The sequence below is a fragment of the Toxoplasma gondii genome, chromosome VIII (genome assembly GCF_000006565.2).
Source record: "Toxoplasma gondii ME49 chromosome VIII, whole genome shotgun sequence".
NCBI classification, from domain to species: Eukaryota; Apicomplexa; class Conoidasida; order Eucoccidiorida; family Sarcocystidae; genus Toxoplasma; species Toxoplasma gondii.
In genome coordinates, this window is record NC_031476.1 from 2,237,738 (window position 1) to 2,256,397 (window position 18,660).

The following is an 18,660-nucleotide window of genomic DNA, read 5'->3' on the forward strand; positions in this document are numbered from 1 at the left end:
CAACCTACAGAACCGCAGAGCCAGTTATAAACAAGTTTGGCTTCAATCATGCGCCCTAGTCAGTTTAGGGAGATACGTTAGCGCGTCCATTCCCGGTACGATCTACGTAATGGTTTGATCAGGAACGGTGCGAGTAGTCTAGTAACCCGCTGACTTTGAAGTCAAACTCAGGACCTATGCCCCAGTAAAGCATCTTTGGAAAGCTAGAACTCAAACGTCGGTTAACGGCAGCAATCGGACGTATAAATGAGGTGCTCGCATATATTCTGTCGAACTAAATTTAAGATATCTGTAATCATATAGATGCCTCACCGGCAAAGGACGGACAGCTGTAGCGTTGCCGTAGTTTATAACATCAATTGTTCAAACCACCGTATCGCAACGTACCATTTCACTTTGCATCTCATCGCTGCCTGCGGCGCATCAATGGGTTCTTCTAAAGGTGACTCGTTATTGCCCTAGATTGCCAGTGACTCCCTCAGCGATAAGGCCTTTCAGGTCCCGTAACGGGGCGCAATCTTGAAGTAATGTCACGATGAATCAAACGAACACCTGATTCAAAGAGGAATCTTTAGCTCCAGTTGTATTTTTGAACTAGCCTCACCTGCGCCTCGTACGTGACACCGGAGACTTCGGAGTGCATCGCTTTGAGCACTTCGCCAAATGGATACGGAAGCGACACGCCCAAACAGTTAAGACACACGATGACACCAACTTTTGTGGTGGACCAACTGAACACCGAAAATATTACCCAATCACGCTACACGGCTTGAAACGCCGTCGGCCGCCGTGGCTGCTCCTTCTGCCGACTCTACTGCTTCGCGAGGGACAACAGGGCTATCGCACGCTCCGTTCGTCAGGTTCTGAACAACAACGCAGGAAGATCCACCACATATTTGGCCTCTCGCATTACCAAAGATTCAGTTTAAACCTACATGCGAGGCAGGGGTGGATCATTGCCCCTGATTTTTGTTTCAAGTGCCGCCTACCGGGAGTGAAGTGCCGCCTGGCATAGGCGCGCCATGTTGTGGCTGCCGTGCTGCCTCCCGTTCTCGTTTTTGTCGAAACTTCATGACCTGCAGAACGGTCACCCGAAGACAACACGAGACAGGTACAAGATAAGCTTAAGTCAACCAGGTCGCATGAATGGGCAATCATGTCTTCCTCCGTAAAACTTACCACGCTAGTGATTCTTTCCTTTGCTCGTGTGTCCCGACCAGAGACACTCGACGGCTCGTAGGGGGGTCGGATGGTCACCTCCAGACTTTGAATAACAATATCTTGGCCGCGCCATACACAGTCTGGATGCCTGGAGCACACGCAGTCCAGCAGGGTACATCGAAATGTTGGCAATCCTTCTACGCGTGTTAGTTCGCTCCCGGAATACGGAGGGACTACGGACAGCGCTCATGAAACCCCACAATTTTGTACTGCATCAACGGAAACATATCTGTACGTCATTGTACAGTCAACGAGGAGGAGCTTGTATCAATCATCGCATGTTCCAGCAGGAATGCGACATTAGGGGTACCGCGCCTCTGTCCGACAGATTTGTAACAACGTACGTTTTCCAGATGAAGTCGAAGAGGTCTTGGGCCTCAGCGGTTACTCCGACACCAATTGTGTACTTCCGTTTCTCGAATTCAGCGATGGCAACTTTTTCGTTATGATCCACGGTGCCTCTTTCAATGACGGGAGGCTTTGACAGATTCTGCCGAGCTTCTCCATTTTGTCTTTCGGACACTACATCTGCGACAACTCCTCGGCGAACGACGTGAAAGTTGGCCTTCCCTGGTTCCGTGTCTTCCTCTGCACAAACACAGTGTAGGAAAGAAACCATGACATTCGTCCGTCACCTCCGCGTGGTGCGAGCTGGAGGTAGACAGCAGCGTCCGTGCATTCGCGCGACTTACTTAGAGTGACCAGGCCTGTAGGTCCATTCTCATAACAGTACAGTTCTCCCCGAAACGTCTCCCCTGTCGTTGTCCGGATAGTCACCCGATACCCCAGATCGGCAGAGAAGTCGAAAGAAGGAGGAAGCGTCGGAGTCGAAGACGGCATTGGAGTAGAAGGCGCACTCGCCTGTAGTGCCATATTAAAGAGATACGTGGAACCCCAACATCGGCCGCACAGGCGCAGCACCTGCCGTAAGACAGCGTATGTCTCCTTTCCCCCCTGATTTCGGGTGGTAAGAAAAAGTCGAAATTAATAGTGTTGGTTCGAGGTGGCGTTCATCCCCGACACAATGGCGCTGGATTTCTTCCACCTGGGGCAGTTCTGCCAGGCAACGTCACGGCAGCGCACACAGTTCCTGCGTTCGAATCCAGTTTATCCCTCGGTTGTCGTCAAACAAAATGCGAAAGCACCGTGACCTGTGGATGTCTATAGCCTCCATCCAAGCTGATAGTGCCTGCTCCTCCGTGGAAGCCTCGGACGACGAGCACGTGATAGCATGCACGTCAAATGCAGTAGGAGTTGTGTCGCCCGAACACAAAGAGACGGTTCATAATCGGACCAGCTGAGAAAGAGAGCCCCTGTTAACGCAGCTGAAAACTGAAAATTCGCAGGAAACCTCCGGCTGACTCTGCTACAGTGTCATGTGAAAGTATCGTAGCTGAAACAGCGAAGCAATGAATGAGGGAAATGCGCGAAAAAGTGGCAACTGTTTGCAACTCCCGTAAATACAAGTTCAATGGATATCCATTTTCCGTCCTCCCCCACGCTTCCCTGTTTCATCGCGAAAGGGAGAAACCAGCTGGATTCTTGACGAAAACAGTAAAGTCCGGAACTTGTCCGCCATCTTTTCGTATCTGGCCGGGAGGCTGGTTCCTGGCTTCTATACTGCCTGCTGTCGCACTACAGACGGTAGTGGCCTCCTCTGCCTGTTTGATTTTTTTACAAAATGACGTCTGTTGTCTTCTCGATAAAGCACACAGGATAAATTGAGGCGTTTCTCCGCCTTGCTTCCCCTGCCTCTGTTTGTGGGCGTGTTGGGTTCCAACAAGACAAACACTTTTTTTCGATCCAGAGTCGGGATCCTGTCTCCTACATCGGTAGGAAGCCTCGTTCAGAGTTGGTACTGTCAGACACCCTGACAGCGCATAGGAGTTTTCTTCAAAGAGCAATGTGTGTATTCCTTCCGTTGGTGACGATGGTGATTCCATTTTAGCCACATGAAATGGATACTGTCTTGCTGTGGCTCTTAGTATGCGCGTTTCAGTTTCAAAGCTCTGGCTGACGCTTTGTTCAGACACTGACCGCCGGTTGGCAGAGCTGTCGAAGCAAGGTGCCGAGGACGACTTGACCTGAAGTACGCAGGGCGTATCGATTCTAGCTTTGACAGACTGTCCTAAATCTGTATACGCGTCGGCTCACAATGTCGGTTGTGGAATCGAAGAGGAAGGAAAACGGGGGGTCCGGTCCGGTCACTCCGGATATCGGAGGAACTTCTTTGCTGAAAAGGGAATCAAAAGTGGCCAAATCGCTGTGGCTCCGGCAGCAGGACACAATAACGCGGTTGGAGGAGCTTCAAAGACAGCATGAGGAAGAAATTCGAGCTAAAGAAGGGCGCCAAAACTCATATGATGACCTCCGAACGCCCCTGCGTTCCGTAGACGGCTCCCGACGGCCCTCGGTCGTTAACGATATCAACGATTACAGGGGCAGGTGAGCCGTGTTCTTCTAGATACTTCCACATCTCTATGTGTGTGATATAAGATGTATCACGCAGATAAAGTCGCAGGACGGGGAACTGCGGACTGAGAGTGGCGACTCCGAAACATCGTCCGAAGCCCGACGCGGGTTCTGAACGACCGTATGCTCCTGCGTAGCGTCCCGCTTTTCTTTTTCAGGCCTCTTCACGATCAACTGCATGGTGCCTACCGTGCAACTCTGTTATCTCATCATACGAAGAACTTGAATCTGAGAGGTTTCCTAAACCTCTTCTTTATTCTGCTTTTCGTCATAAATTTCCGCATGGTCACGGACAACTTGATGGAATATGGTACGTTGGTCTCCTGTTTCCTGATGGCTTGCTATTCTGCAGATTTTTGCAAGGAAACACCCTTTCGGTGTATCCCATGAATCAGCCGTGTCGAGACGCCTGGTTAGAGGTCGAAATATTTTCCTCTCGTGTGTTGTTCGCCTTTTCCTGAACTGTTCCGTGCATCGATTCTTTACAGGGCTCATGATCAGGCTGCCGTCTAGCTTCAGAGATATTCTTTCAAACTGGCCAATGCTGCTGTGCTTTCTCCTGGTGAGAAGTTTTTGCGTCGGTTTGCCGGCTGCAACTATGTCGGACGCCACCATACGGGAGTCTTAAGGTTCTCGGCCAGAAAGCACCTCCATCAGTGTGCAATGTTGGGGTTGCCTCCACCTTGTTCGGTGGCCCTTACGTGTAAACCGTACTATCACAGCCCGTCTAGACGATGATTGTTTCTCCACTTCCGTCCCAGCATCTTTTTATGGGTCCCGTCAACGGGACTGTGTTCTTTTTTTCTGGAAAGATGCATTTTTGTATTCTAGGTGCATTCGTAATCGAGCGTTTCGTGGCGGCGTGGGTTCCTCACCTTCTGGATTGGTCCGAGTGTGTCCTTATTGGACTAAACTTCTTTCTGGTCTTCATCGTTCCATACCTCACGGTTTGCAACTCTTCTCCTTCTCCCGGTAAGTCCCCACATCTTATTATACTCCGGACGCCAGAGTTTATTGCGCGTTCTTGCCTTAGCGCGATCGCCAGTTGGCGAGACCTGAGCACCGACAACAATCGTGTTCAAAAACGCAACCTAAAGTATTGGAGTCATTGAAGATAACCGCTAAAAATCCCACAGCGACCGTCTGGTGTCTTTCTTTGTTCAGCAGCGTCTGCCTTACTCTTGGCCTTCTCCATCGTATGGCTATTCAAACTCTTTTCGTTCCATCATGTGTGTCTTGACGCCCGCCGAGCTCTGAGGTAAGCTCCTATGGCAACCTACTAGTTTTTCCCGTTTCAAGATTCGGTTCACGTGTGCTTCGTGGATTGCATCCGATGTACCTCCTGTCGACCATGTAGGGCGTAGATTCCTGGTGTGATAGCGCTTCCAGCAGGTGAATTTTGTCTTGTTGTGTGTTTCCTGCGTGTGTTTGCATTTCAACAACAGGGACGGAGACAATTTCCGTGAGCTGTGCTCTAATAGTGAGGTCCGTCGCGTTTCAAACGATCATTAGTGGCACCTAGTTCGCCGACGCACTGACGACTTTTCCTTAAAACTTTCACCGGGGCGCGAATGGCGAAGATAGCTCACCACTGTGTCGCACCCCTCTTTTTGGTGTGGTTTACTGAGAACGCACAGCTGCGCATATTCTGTGTACGTTTTCAGGAAGCCGAGCATGTTCGGAGATATCCATATTCAATAACCTTGCGGCACCTGTATACTTTCATTTGGATGCCTACCATGTGCTTTCAAGTACGTGAGGACCACAGAACGCGTCTGGAGAGGCATGCGTGGATGTAACATCTTCTCACAATGTGGCAGTTTCCGTTATACGTCGGAGTGAACACCTGTTTCTGTTGGTGTGTTTTTGTTTTTAGTTCTATTACCCTCGAGTTCCCCGTATTAGATGGCTGTCAGTTATCCGTCATGTTTTTGAATCGGCAGCGTGCCTGGCTCTCATGAAGTAAGATCAGCACCCAGCCAGTAGTCACATTTTCCAGGAACAGGGATCGCTGCCTGCCAGAAGTAGACATAAGTCTCATTTCGCTGTTGTCTTTGCCGTCACACTTTTTATGCAGAATTGTTGTCGACCAGCACATTGTGCCCGTGGCAAGAAACTCGTTCACGATAACAGAGATGCAATCCATACCTCTAAGCACGCTTCTCGTCCACTTCCTCGACAAGGTAAGGCACGTAAAGGAGGAGTCTGCCGTATCAGTGTCGATCCAAATGTCATACGATTTCCTCACGCTGTCCCCCGTGTTTCCCTTTGTAGATCACCAGACTTTCAATACCAAACCTCTACGTGTGGCTGCTCATGTTCGTCGGCCTCTTTCACCACTGGTGCAACATTCTCGCGGAGGTCACTCGTTTCGGAGACAGGCAGTTTTACTTGGTAAGGCGTTTCCTAGAGTAGATTCACGGGCACACTGTCTTCTGTAGGGAACGTCGGTATGGTATGTTGTCGATCAACCTTTGAATGGTGTGCTTCCTCTTGCCGGCGGGCTGCAGGATTGGTGGAATGCGTCAAGTTTCGGCGAGTACTGGAGAAAATGGAATTTGCCCATTCACCACTTCCTCAATCGCCACATTAACAAGCCGCTTCGTCGAGCGCGTAGGTTTTTTCTTAACTTTGAAGAAAATTTCGAGTAGCGGATTTCACTCAAAGTACAGATTCCGTTGCAAACATGGCTACGCCGTCTTCCCGTCTGTATTTTGCAGGTTTCCCGCGGATCGTCGCGACTTCTGTCGTTTTTCTTATTTCTGCGCTGCTCCATGAGTACATGATTACGGTGCCATTGCAACTAGGCTGGACAGGCTGGGTTTTCTTGGGATTCATGGGTAAGCCATGCAAATGAAAGACGTTATTTTGAGAGGATCGATATTATATGGAAGACGCCTGTTCGCTGGATTGGATTTGGCAAATCATGTCGTGCAGCGTACGTTTGACGTGAGGGAAGAATGTTCTTGAGTGCGTACCGCTTTTTTGGGATTTGTTTTCCGCTACTGGATGGTATGTCTGAGTTATTCGGAGTTCGTATCGACGTCGAACAAGCAGCACCATGCGATGTAGCACAAGGCGTAGAGCAAAGAAGATGGTACTATTGCCTCGTCGTGGTGAGGTGCGTGAGCGGCGACTCTGTCCGAACCCGTGTTCACCGTCCTGTCACGACGCCCCCGGTGTACGTTTTTGTCTCGATGCAGCCCCGTTGACATCGGAGCAAGTCCGAGCACGAGACCACCAAAGTAACTACTGCTGCTCATGCGGCACATGAAGTTTGATAAAGTTGTGGTGTTTGTGCTGTGCTTTTGCAGCTCAAGCGCCGCTAACCTATATTACAAATCTTTCATTTGTAAGCCATTTTCGCATATGCCGTAACGCATGTTATATGAATGGATTAGACCTTTTGGGGGGGAAGTTTCATGAACTCCCTTGACTCTATCATGTTGCTGTGCATCCTGCTGCCCTCAGTTCCAAAGAAACCCCACAGTTGGCAATTGTTTCTTCTGGTTCATCTTTTGCTTCTCGGGTCAACCAGTAAGTCAAACGTGCATCTTTTGAACCTGCGGTTAGGGGGAACATTGTGTTCTACAGCTAACTCACTCATGCACGTTGATGGTGTCTGCTGTCCTGGCTCATTTGCTTGCAGCTTGGCATTCTGATCTACTGGTACCTCTGGGGGGTCAAGCATGGCACGGTACAGCAGCTAGACCCGAGCAAAATACAGATCATGTAGAATCCCGTCTGCTGAACGACCATGGGAACTGCATTTCTGATTAGGAACTACACTGGAAACAGCAGCGGGATTGCCCAAAGCAGGTAGAGCTTGACCTGGCTAGATCAAAAATGCTTCCATGCGTAGGAAACCGGATTCACAGGAATCACATGGCCAAGCTGCAAGGAAGTGTGCTATCCCTTACACTGGGACATGTTCTGTGTCACTGACCTTGACACTGGGTTGGTATTGCTCTTTAATTATCGGCTTTGGTAAGGGAGCCTCCAATGGGCCTGAACCGCGCACGCTAGTTGCATGCATATAATTAAGCATAAGGTTGTCGTACCCTGGTAGAACTGCTTGCACATCATACAGCAATGCTCGGGTACCGAGGACGGGACTTGGTAGTGTGTCGCCGGCTGCAGGGGCGTGCCCGCCACCTTTTAGTGCGGAATAGCTCGTATGGGACCGACTAATGCAAGTAAGGGCTTTTTGATACTAACCGTCATGGGCTCTGCTGGCTGAAGGTGGCATTGTATTTGAAGAAGAGACCGCTGTCCCCTGCAGTCACATGGCGCGGGCTCCACGTGTTGTGGCGGGCGAACTTGCTCGTAGTCCCGCAGTGTCTTCCCAAGGCTTGGGTAGACTAGGGCTCCAGCGTATTTGCTTCCATCTGCGCCAGGTACAACGAGCAAGGGCTCACCGGGTATTTGTGGTGCCTCTTCTTTTGATGCTTCCGTGATTGGCGACGGCAGGGATTTCTCCAGGTCGAATAACGTATCGGGTGTGTCGTAGAGTGGATCTGTTTCATGTTTTCCAGTGAATCTGAATATACCAGAACGGCTGACGCAGTGCCTACCGAATCTTGGACATTCCTTTGGAAAAGGATGCGACTCGTCGTATGAGGAATACTGCAAATGGCAACAAGAATTCGTTAAACGTGTGCTTTCACCGCCTAGAGTCGCGAGCACTTACCTGTGGAGGAATTCGTCGCTGGTTGATGAAGACAGAGAATGAGCAGAAAGGAGGAACCTAAAATTAGTTTCGTCATATACTGTGGCTGCCGGTATGCAATGACGCATTTTCATTACCGACACATCACTGCAGGCCCCCTCAATGTCTGATAAAGGATCGTTGTTTTTCGCTGAGGGTGGATAGCACCTTGATCGTGACGCACCATCCATCCAGAAGCCGGGACATGCGACAAGCGTTGCCAAGCATTGTGGGAAACAAACTGGCATCGACATGCCCGCGCCGAGTCCTGAACTTGGTGTCTCAGCCAAAGCTGTGAAAAGCACCGTATCGTGTCACTTACCCAAAGGCATCCAGCAAATAGGGAAAATACTAGCACTGTAATAAGATTATGCAGGGTCGTACGTTGTATCTCCTTTAGCAAAGAGGCTTGCCAATACATTCCAAGGTAGGCACTAGCGCTGTGAACAACTTGTTCAATGATGTAAGCACGTAGTACAAAGTCGAGCTTGATGGATTTACCAGATGCGGTACTGAGCTTCGCTCGTTTTGCCGACTTTGCTTTGATATTTCGCCGGGAAACTGCAGCGACGAGTAGTCTTAATAGTATTAGAATGGCGGTAGTTTTTTCCCCACCTGCCTATGACACCATTCATGACGGAGTCGCTGACGTCCGCCGTTGTAAATTCGGACATTGTGATTGGATAGAGCACAGATCCGAGACAATTCGCGCCTGGCGGTGATTCCTTTCATGACAATCGCAGAATTTTTGAAAATTCCTCTACCCGTCAGCATTGGGAGACACGGTAACGGACTGAAAAGAGTGGTGCGTGTAACTATCGGGGCCGTACAAGTGGGGAATCATTCAGAATCCTCACCGGAGTATCCAGAGAGGTGGTGGAATAAAAGGAGGTACGGCATCGATTACAACTGCAGCAACAGACTGAATAAGTCCTTTTAGCATCGTCATGGACATCATTGACATGTTGCTGAGGCCAGGAACTGAAGCGGTCCAGTTGGCATGTTATGACTATAAGAAAACATGGGGATATGCGAATGCCACTTTACCTTTTGAACCGGCTTCCGACTGTGCTCTGCCCAGTAGTCCTGTCATCCTGAAGATTTAACAATATCACCACAGCTTCGGTTTGCCCAAAAAGAACTGCAGTCGGACCATTTCGTGAGATCAAAGCCAAATGCGTTTCGAAAAGGGCCTCCAGGGAATTCAGCTTGGTGTGCAACGGGTTCTGCATGTGTATTCTCTCCCTTATCACACTACACGGCAAATCGTGGCTATCTGTCTTGACGTGAAGCCAACATTTAAGCCTACGTGGGGCTGAGATATATCAATCTTGGCCAGAGCCTGGGTAAACCTCAAGGATAGATCATCATCCATAACTGGAAGGACGAAATTGTCCAATTGGATGTGACAAAGTAACATTGACCCACCTTTGTTCATGAGCCAGTTGTATCCCTCGACATCGAATAGTTCTAGTGCTGAGTTATATAACTGCTTGAACAGTTGTGTTTCTTTTGGGCTGCCTCCTGTTACAACTCGAGCCAGGTCATCCGGATCCGGCAGCAGACGGAACCGAGGGTCATCTTTAATATAATGCACGACGACGTTACCTTGGAGTTCCCGGTCCGTCTCTCCCCCTCTCGTCGGGACGGCTGCGAGAAGGATGAACAACAAACCACTACAATACGTCATGGTCACCATCCTTTAAAACTTTTGGCTGCCTTGACCACAGTAAGACGCATAACTTTCACACCCCACGACATGCTACGCGTGGCAGTCTGTAGGCCGAACGAGGGCATCGCCTGTACGTACAGGTTCATATTCGTTGCCTAGCGCGTTTCGGCCCACTTTTATTTCCCCTCTTGTCTCTGTATAAGTCATTGTGAAAAAATAAACACGGATTTTTGAATATCAAATGTGTCTTTTTTGTTAGCTATGACTGTCTCGTGCTGCAAGCAATTTGTTCGCACGAGATTCCATGTGTGGCAGTGCACTCCTGAGAGTGGGGGGGCTCGCACACGGTAGTGACACGACTCTTCCCTGTTACTGCAACAAGTGCCCGTCACGTCAAAAAGAGGATAATGGGAAGAATGAGTGTAGTCCTGTGAACAAATAACTAAGAAATATTCGCAGGCGCCGCATACCTTATGGCATTTTGCGGTTAACTGAGCCGGCTGACCGATTGCTCAATATGGGAAACAAGGATAAGAAAAAAGCCACCTTTCCGACAACTGAGTCACGCTAAACGCCGACGCTGGCGAGTCGTGAGGCGATACTCGTAACAGGATTTGATAAAAAGTCCATCTGTCGGAGTGACACCGTCTCAGTTTGCTCCACGCCCCACCACTGCAGCATCTGATGCAGACGCAGCATCCCTATCTTATGACTGTTACACCTTCTGCGCTCCCATACGACACGAATTGTCATCGGCCGCGGGCGCTGTTCCCTGCAGTTTCGTCACATGAATTGTCGCCAGTGACAATGCAGTCAACGCATGATCTTTGACAGATCTGCGTCTAATTGTTCTGCAGTTGTTTCGTCCGTTCATTGTTTGCCTTCATCCTTCACATCTTTCCACCATCAGTTTGGACTTGACGGTGTCACCGACTTTCGCTTCACTCGCGTGGTTGACGTAAACCACATTTGACAGTCACGTAACTGGGGACGAGCCGATGGAATCCGTGGCTGCAGGTTCAGAGACTTCTTTGCTTCCTTCAAAAAACTCCCTCACTTGTTTCCGCTGTTCCCTCGTCCAAAATGTCCAGCATATAACCCACCTGGTTTGTTTCCCTTGATACAGCTCTTTACAGCGAAACTCTGTTACTCTCAGTGGCACTCCAATTGTCGATAACGATATTTGTGCCTCGTCTCCGGATGAAGTTTGTCCTCTCTGCCCGGCGATTGTGCTCTTCCACCTTGTACGCATATGCTCTACCTGACCCGGGCTGTCGGCGAACGCGCGTAACTCTTCCCAAAGAAACTTTTTCACTGTTTTCAAGGTAGAAGCCCTTGCCACTAACGAAGTGAACCACATGAACTGAGAGCAGAAAGCTCGACTCTCACGTATCATACTCATTATGAAGTTCAGCTCGCCGCCTTCGCATACCACCTCGTGGTTCTGGGCCTCAAGAACCCGGAATGGGCAAACATTAACCTGGTCGGTAGACTCATGGAATGGCGGATTGCACATAGAGAGTGCGAACAACTCTCCATTCTCGACGACACCAGAGAAAAACTTCGCTGGATCTTGCTGGTGTCGCAAATGCACACATGGCTCAAGGCCATTGAGGTTCACATTTTCACGAGCTAACTCCAGAGAACGCTCACTAATGTCGGAGCCTACAAATGTCCATCCATACTCGGTGCAGCCCAGTAGAGGATACACACAGTTTGCCCCAACACCAATATCCAAAACCTTGATATGCTTACCCCGAAGTGGCTGAGCTTCTTGTACGGCATGCCGAACTGCAGAGGAAACGCCATCGCGCCCGTGCAGAGCCAGATATAATGCACCCTCTTTCTCAACGTCGACCAACAGATCGGCTATATGGTGTATATAATTCGCTCTTGATGGAATACACGGTACAAGGAAATGGCCGTCATGTAAGGGTAATTCGAACTTCAGTCCGTAAAACTCCATCATAATTGCTTTGGACAGCTCGTAGATGGCCATGGTAGTCGTCATATCAAGAGAAAACCCCGCATACTTTTTGGGGGCAAGGAACTTTTTCAGCTCAGGATACTTCTCTCCCAGCACCCCGTAGTCAACGCTATTAGTGCTGTGCCTGCTACGTGGATGCATTTTATTATTGTTAGACGAAGATCTCGGAAAACTCTTACACTGTTTCTTGTTCGGATATTTAATAGCATCTTCACAGCTTCGTTCGGGCTCTGAAGAGCTTTTAATTCCGTCAGAGCAGCCGCTCGCACGATGATTTGCAGCGCGTCTGATTCTTTGTTGCCTTTCCACCGAGGTAATGTGGCTTGCTGGATCCTCTCTGTCCACCTGCAACATGGGACCCATCTTCTGTCTGTCAAACTCTTCCTGTGTATTGCTCGTAGTTTCGTCAGGTGCCCTCATTTGAGCTAACATAGAACGACCAGGATCGTCACTGGTGGCGTCATCTCGCTTCCGTCGCCTCTCCGGCCCAACAACGGTTCCAGAACAGCTGTTGTTGCATTGCGCTTTCGAAACCCGGAAACTCTCACGGTAGATTCGTTGACGAGCTTCTTCACAAGTGGGCGCATTTCCTGAAAGACACCAAGTGCAGGCAGCGGGCACACCGCTCTCTGTAAACACGGTGTCGACGCAGAAGGCACTCTAATTTGAACAGCATGTTGCACACAACCCTCCTGTTCCAAACATCTCCTACATGCAGCAAGAGCACACTTTGCTCACCTTCATTCGGAGATCCCTGAAAGCAAGCGCCACTGTTCGTCAAACAACCAACTTGCTTGTCGTCCAGATGTGACACTACACCTGACTGCGGTGAACCATCCTTGAAAGCAAGCGATTCATTCTGTTGAGCTCCTCCAGACAGAACGCGTTGCTGTTGGTCCATTGCTGCATGACCACTCCAGGAAGAGAGTTCTGAGAAACTGTGTTGTACAATTCACGATAAAATACAACCGAAGGTCCTGTTGAACATGAACCATGACAGTGCTCACGGCGGCGCGATCATGGATGACCCGCTGAAACAAAAGTCCCCAAGTACACGGAGGCGGTCCGCCGTAAACCCTTCTACTACCGATGCCACGAAATGACCAAAGCGTCCATATTCTCCGAGTTGCACGATGAAAAAAACTCTATATGCTGTCGGTGAATGACTGTGTACCCGCGTTACGATGCTGTTGTACGCCCCGCTCTTTGCTGGCGTTGGGGCTGGCGCTTCAGGGAACCATTCTCATCAACTTTTGTTTCCAACCCCTCCTCGAAGCGAAGGGGTGAAGACGGTAGGCTCCATCGAGAGGATTGGGTAAGATGAACATATATGGTCGGATGAGTGTGCAGCAGACAACAACGATTAATGAGCACAGTTAAAGGTCTCTAATTTTGCGTCACTTTGCTGATGAGGTGCATGCACGGCGTCGCTTGAGGGAATGTTTGCAGTCTGCATGCGTTGCGTTCAACGGTAGCGTAGCTGGACACCGCGGCTGATGACCTCACCTACGGGTTCGCCATCGTTCATCAACGCAGTGTACGCATATTTTTCTCAAAAAGATAATTCTTCGGAATGGTTTCACGTTGATGTTGCATAATTTGCCTTTAAGGCTAAGCTATCCTGCCTTGTTTTGCGGATAAGCCCGACAAACTGAAGGAGCCAGACGGCAAAGCCGTCTGGGCTGCAAACTTTGCACTGAATTCCTTCTGCATAATCGCAGATCCCGAAGAGTCCCTCTCGAAGACCAAAACTGCCAGATCTGCATTATAACACTGAGAATGCAGGTGATAGGGAAAGACCAACCAAACGGTTCCAGCGGACAGCCGACCCATAGTGCGCTAAGGAGAAGCACACATGGATCTCCGGAAGAGCAGTAAGTCCATCAGAGCCGATGGACTCGCGCGATCATGCTACAGTAATTACAGGAAACCTGTTTCGTAGACGCTGCTTGCATCTTGCGCTACTACGGATTTCGGCATGGCGACGAAAAGACCTCATAGCGACGGCGGGCAACAGCGCTGCCTTGCTAAACAGGGGCTCTGCCAACAGTGAAATGACCCCTCAACACTGGTACGTGATTGTGTGTGCGTGAATCTCAGCAAGCATCTCACGTGGGATGAGCAGGCCATTGCGGAGCACGACTTGGAACGTGGGACCCGCATGAAAATTGATGAACCGCCGACACCGTATCACAGGCGAGGATCGGTAAGGCGCTTCTAGTGAGAGTACAGTCTTGGCAGGCAGATACGGGGGTCGCTCTTTCAGAAAACGCGATTCCCACTAGCACTGGTATCTGTGAGGGAGTAAATATACTCTTCAGGAGCAGCGTGAACGTCAGGCTGGGAGATGTTCAGCGGGAGAGGTAGGGATTTGCGGAGAAACCAGGTCAGTCTTCGCAGTAGGTTATGTGCCGACAGAGGAATAACTACTTCCTCTTCCTTGTATGGGATGCACCATTTTTCACGAGCGTGAACTCGTTAAAGTCGCAAATAATATCGAAGTCCCTCGCAATTCCAGTGGCTCTCCACATATGATACTTTTTCCTTTTAGGACGCCCACGGCGATAATGAGAAGAATTCGCCGCAGGTAAGAGCGTGGCTGCATCTATCAATCATCCGCTGGCGGAGGGGGCAAGTATCTTGATTTGCTGTTTTTTGTACGAGAGTATCGTAGGTAAATTGATCGGGACAAAATTACGGTGTTATCTGTCTAAAGGAAGGTCATTGCCATGTCCAACTTCCCCTGGCGTGTTGTCCCTCATGTCCGCAGCCTGGCGAAGCTGTTTCCGCTTCGGCCCTTCAGGCGTGCCTGGAACACTTAGCGGTGAATGATAGAGGGCAAGCGCTAAACGAGGAAGAACTGGAACAAAAACGGCGCCACGAGTTCGAATTGAAGCGGAAACAGCACTACTGTGAATTCCAACAAGTTAAGCTCATGAAAGAAATATATGCGGAGGAAGAAGATGAGTGACAGTGTGAATGTTTCGGTCAGCAGTATGTGGCCAATGTATTCCTTTGAACAACAACTGGTACAGGCTGGCGGAAACGACCCGCGAGACAGCTCACCACCTCGCGGGCAGCCTATGTTCGCCGGTGATCACGAGCGCTCTTGCGCAAGGTCGTTCACTGTTCACTTAATGTGGAGACGGCAGTTTCCAGAACGTTCATGTTTTTGTGTCATCAAGTGACACAGTTTGACTTTGGCATTCGATTTTCGGGAGCTCTCTTGGACAGGATTCTTGTAGTGTGTGACACGCACTGAAATTTACCATTATAAAAGACCAAGGTGCGACGTACTAGAATCCTGTGAGCTAAAGCCAAGTTTTGGTTGTCACCCCTAGCGATTTGCTCGCCCGAAAAACAGGAGCAGGGAAGTGTCTGGTTCCTGTTTACTCAGATTCTTAAGTCGATGCTCTGCACAACTCATGCGGCAGCTCCTTCGAACACCCAAGCAGAAAGGCGCAGTGTATATTGTTTGTTGTGGCTGAGAATTCCCGCAACACCTCACTTGCGATGAGGCACACAGGCATAGCGTTGCTGTCACATGAGATGTAGTCGTCACTTCTGTCGACGTTTGCACTGTACACGAAACGGTCACTTGCAGTCATGCATATCCCCGTCGCCTGCTTCAGATTCCCGTGTATCAAAGGCTCGGTTGCGCTTCATGATAAAAACGCTGTGGCATATCTGACCGCCTTTGGTTCTTAAAAAAATGTGATCCACCATACAACCATGTAAACAGATATATAAGTGACGTATCGTGGGCACCCTAACCTGGCCAGTGATACGCAGTGTCAAGTTGCATTCGGTACCAGTCGCAGATTCAGATGTTTTCTTTGTCCACCTTTCGGTCACATAGACGCACAGGGCGCGCTGCCTGGTACATTGTCCGCGCACCAGTGGCAGGCATCTGAAGCATCAAAGATCTCGGCCGTAGTTCGTCGCTGTCTGCGGCATGTGGGATTCCGTCGTTCGAGCTGGTAGCTCACACATATCTAACGCTTCACTCATGGGCCAGAAGATCATGTTCGAATGTCGAACGATCGGCGTTGACGGTCCTCGCAGCTCCTGTGATGTTCGGCAATGAGGGCAGCTGGAACAGGGCCTGTCCAACAAAGCCGCCCCCTTCTTGCGCCCACGGGCTGCTCACAGAAAGAATGTCCTAGTAGAGACTCTGTGTCTTCCCGGCTGAACGAATACCAACTTATTGAGTCAACTATTGAGGCGGTTTTATCGGTTTGCACTTTTCCCCCCGTCGCGTGTAATGAATGGTCCAATTCGGCAAGCCACACAGCGGAAGGTTTTCGAATCCTTGCTTCTGCTTCCCTGGAATCCTGACGCGTTTTATATGGCGCAGAACAAACCTTGGATGCGATACTGGGGGTAGCAGGCATTCTACTGAAGTCGGACACTGGATGATGCAGTGAGAAATTCGCTCGGGAGAGCGAGGTGACAGAACATCTCGATTGCGGTATCCCCAGACCAACGAGTTGAACTCGAGGCGCATCACATTTCGGCGAGGGCATATTGTGGCTTCTGTCAGCAAGCGCCGCTTCTGGCGGAGAGTGCAGCACAAACGCCCCACGAGAATATGTCCACACAATGTCAGCAAAGTGGTCAGTTCCAGGAGGAGTGATGGGCATCGAAGCGGTCTTTTGGTCGTCTATAACCATCGTCGAGCATGAATCAGTAGGTCGCGACGAAGCAATAAAACCTGTTTTATCTGAGAGCTCACGAACCTCTATAGTGGAAGAATTCGCAGGAGCACCACTCCTCCTAGCCGACTCAGTATGAAATAACTCGCCACGGCTCTTCGCCAGATATCCTGCCCGGTGTCCTGCTATCAGGCGAGCAACCACATGGATTTTCCCACCTGACTGGAGTTGTCGTAATGCGGACGTCGTGGCTGATCGATTTAGCGATGCGCAAGCAACAGCGGGTGAACTGTTAGCTGAGAAAGAAGCTGAGTTTTCAGAAGCCGTCCGATGCATACTACTGGTTGAATTGTAGTTACTTTCTGATCCACGTACGGGGAGACGGGCATACGAGAAGCTGCTCGACAGCCTGTTACCAGCGCCAGAATTGCTACACAAATCAGCATTTGCATTCTTTAAACAAATTTGCCGTATCTCTTCCGTGGATCTTTCTACGCCGTACACACGGTAGCCATGATGAGCAGCTGACCACCCGCGTCCTCCTAACAGTTTTGGAGAGTTCGGTGAAATGGAGTCTTCAGTTGTTCCACAAGACGGGAACAGAACAGGAGCCAGACTACCGTTTCTGTGTGTGAGAGCGTTGTTCATAGCTTGAACGTGTAGGGGCACAGCAGGTAACGAGCAGCTTCGGGTTCCTCCCTGGAGCAGATCAGAGAGCTTGGGACGATGTGAGGCTGGGGCAGACTGGTCTCTTGTAGGGTGTGGCCGACTGTTTCTGGGGGGCAGATGACGACGACATACTTCAGTGGCAAAGGCTTCTCGGTCCCCAGACGAGACACGATAACGCCTGCAGCAGTCTTATCGCACTTGTGAGTTGGATGGAGGCTGTCGTGATGCTTTGCCGCAATTTCGTCGCGCATGTCGTCGGGTACATGTGAGACAGTTACGATGAGTATCTACGTGGTCCAGGTGTTGTTGCAGAGAGTACAGCTGGTTTTCTTGCCACAGGTGACATCCACCAACAAGCAAATCCAGTTTGTAGGGGACGTCGAAGCTCAGCCTTGTTGAAGTCGTTCGCTGCGAACAGCACCAGAAACTCCAGGAAGTTGAGTTGGGTACACCAGTCAACCAGTACCAACAAAAACCGAGTAGGGATGAACTCGCGTTCCTCACTTACTTGAAAGAGAAACAAGATTTTGTCGGCGGCTTGCTTCAGATCATCAAGGCCATATACGTCAGCGGTGAGGATCTGCAATTCCTCCAAAGAGACAAACCCCGTTTCTAGAAAATCTACAATACAGCGAAGCTCTTCTTCTTTGTTTACGATGGACAGGGCTAGGTCGTTAGCGACAAGGTCGCAGGCGACTCTGCTTGTGTGGGCAGGATGGCGAAAAGCTGGTTCGTTGTACGGAACACAGCTGAGAAGGCCGTAGCAGAACCGATCGAAGGATAAAACCTGCCCTGCATGATCCGGTGCCGGAAGCGACGACGGCAACGGTCTTGAACTGTAGCCGAGAGGTATTGAGTATGGCGTGGAAGAGAGAATCCGAAAGGTTTCTCGCTTTAGCTTTAAGCTGGGCAAATAAAGAAGGGACGCCGTGACTGCCACCATCAGTCAAGATCAGCCAGGGCCACTACGGAATGGACGGACATCTAGAGGAGACACTGTCGTCCGAGATAATTCCAAGGAAATTCCCACTGACGTTCTTCTTGCCACCAGAAAAAATCATGAAACCGTGCATCTCATGAGTTCTTACGAGTTTTATGTATGCTGTTAGTCCGTCGATAGCTCTACTACGAAGGAATCATGTGCTGTCAGCCGTAGTTGCACCGATTTTATGCCATACCTCCATCCTTGTGGCCATGAACGACGGCATTCCAGCCCGTAGATGAACACAGCTTCTCCAACTTCTGCTTGCCTGCCAAAAGTGTTTTGCCAGAAAGT

General features: G+C 50.0%; 6 protein-coding genes across 6 annotated transcripts; 3 read left to right on the forward strand and 3 right to left on the reverse strand.

The window, feature by feature from the left end:
- Window positions 1-755: 755 nt before the first annotated feature.
- Window positions 756-2,754, reverse strand: TGME49_232720 (Lsm12, putative; the record flags this gene model as incomplete). Its single annotated transcript, XM_018780337.1, has 5 exons — window positions 1,914-2,754; window positions 1,566-1,809; window positions 1,180-1,309; window positions 990-1,076; window positions 756-863 (listed from the first exon to the last, which is right to left on the reverse strand). The coding sequence occupies exons 1-5, from the start codon at window positions 2,092-2,094 to the stop codon at window positions 756-758; spliced, it is 750 nt and encodes a 249-aa protein (XP_018636805.1). The 5' UTR covers window positions 2,095-2,754.
- A 622-nt stretch (window positions 2,755-3,376) lies between these two features.
- On the forward strand, window positions 3,377-7,429 carry TGME49_232730 (acyl-CoA:diacylglycerol acyltransferase 1-related enzyme; the record flags this gene model as incomplete). The annotated part of the gene is made up of 15 exons (XM_002368101.2): window positions 3,377-3,666; window positions 3,852-4,003; window positions 4,182-4,255; window positions 4,506-4,665; window positions 4,858-4,951; window positions 5,139-5,178; window positions 5,358-5,444; window positions 5,570-5,655; window positions 5,771-5,876; window positions 5,968-6,087; window positions 6,204-6,306; window positions 6,414-6,533; window positions 7,008-7,045; window positions 7,165-7,230; window positions 7,343-7,429. The coding sequence occupies 15 exons, from the start codon at window positions 3,377-3,379 to the stop codon at window positions 7,427-7,429; spliced, it is 1,623 nt and encodes a 540-aa protein (XP_002368142.1).
- Window positions 7,430-7,524: 95 nt separating this feature from the next.
- Window positions 7,525-10,100, reverse strand: TGME49_232740 (hipothetical protein; the record flags this gene model as incomplete). Its single annotated transcript, XM_018780338.1, has 19 exons — window positions 7,525-7,587; window positions 7,640-7,701; window positions 7,755-7,848; window positions 7,912-8,054; window positions 8,112-8,210; window positions 8,268-8,319; window positions 8,384-8,440; window positions 8,500-8,528; window positions 8,586-8,669; window positions 8,724-8,758; window positions 8,815-8,841; window positions 8,903-8,962; window positions 9,017-9,113; window positions 9,166-9,194; window positions 9,259-9,382; window positions 9,449-9,495; window positions 9,555-9,655; window positions 9,711-9,778; window positions 9,830-10,100. 19 exons carry the CDS (start codon window positions 10,098-10,100, stop codon window positions 7,534-7,536), a joined length of 1,533 nt encoding a protein of 510 aa, XP_018636804.1. The 3' UTR covers window positions 7,525-7,533.
- Window positions 10,101-10,724: 624 nt separating this feature from the next.
- Window positions 10,725-13,428, reverse strand: TGME49_232750 (23S rRNA (adenine(1618)-N(6))-methyltransferase, putative). Its single transcript, XM_018780339.1, has 2 exons — window positions 12,799-13,428; window positions 10,725-12,650 (listed from the first exon to the last, which is right to left on the reverse strand). The coding sequence occupies exons 1-2, from the start codon at window positions 12,959-12,961 to the stop codon at window positions 11,050-11,052; spliced, it is 1,764 nt and encodes a 587-aa protein (XP_018636803.1). The 5' UTR covers window positions 12,962-13,428; the 3' UTR covers window positions 10,725-11,049.
- A 166-nt stretch (window positions 13,429-13,594) lies between these two features.
- On the forward strand, window positions 13,595-15,393 carry IPP2 (protein phosphatase inhibitor IPP2). Its single transcript, XM_002368104.1, has 4 exons — window positions 13,595-13,934; window positions 14,161-14,266; window positions 14,612-14,647; window positions 14,831-15,393. The coding sequence occupies exons 1-4, from the start codon at window positions 13,840-13,842 to the stop codon at window positions 15,029-15,031; spliced, it is 438 nt and encodes a 145-aa protein (XP_002368145.1). The 5' UTR covers window positions 13,595-13,839; the 3' UTR covers window positions 15,032-15,393.
- A 2,240-nt stretch (window positions 15,394-17,633) lies between these two features.
- On the forward strand, window positions 17,634-18,000 carry TGME49_232770 (hypothetical protein; the record flags this gene model as incomplete). The annotated part of the gene is made up of 2 exons (XM_002368105.1): window positions 17,634-17,753; window positions 17,803-18,000. The coding sequence occupies 2 exons, from the start codon at window positions 17,634-17,636 to the stop codon at window positions 17,998-18,000; spliced, it is 318 nt and encodes a 105-aa protein (XP_002368146.1).
- Between the last annotated feature and the right edge of the window lie 660 nt (window positions 18,001-18,660).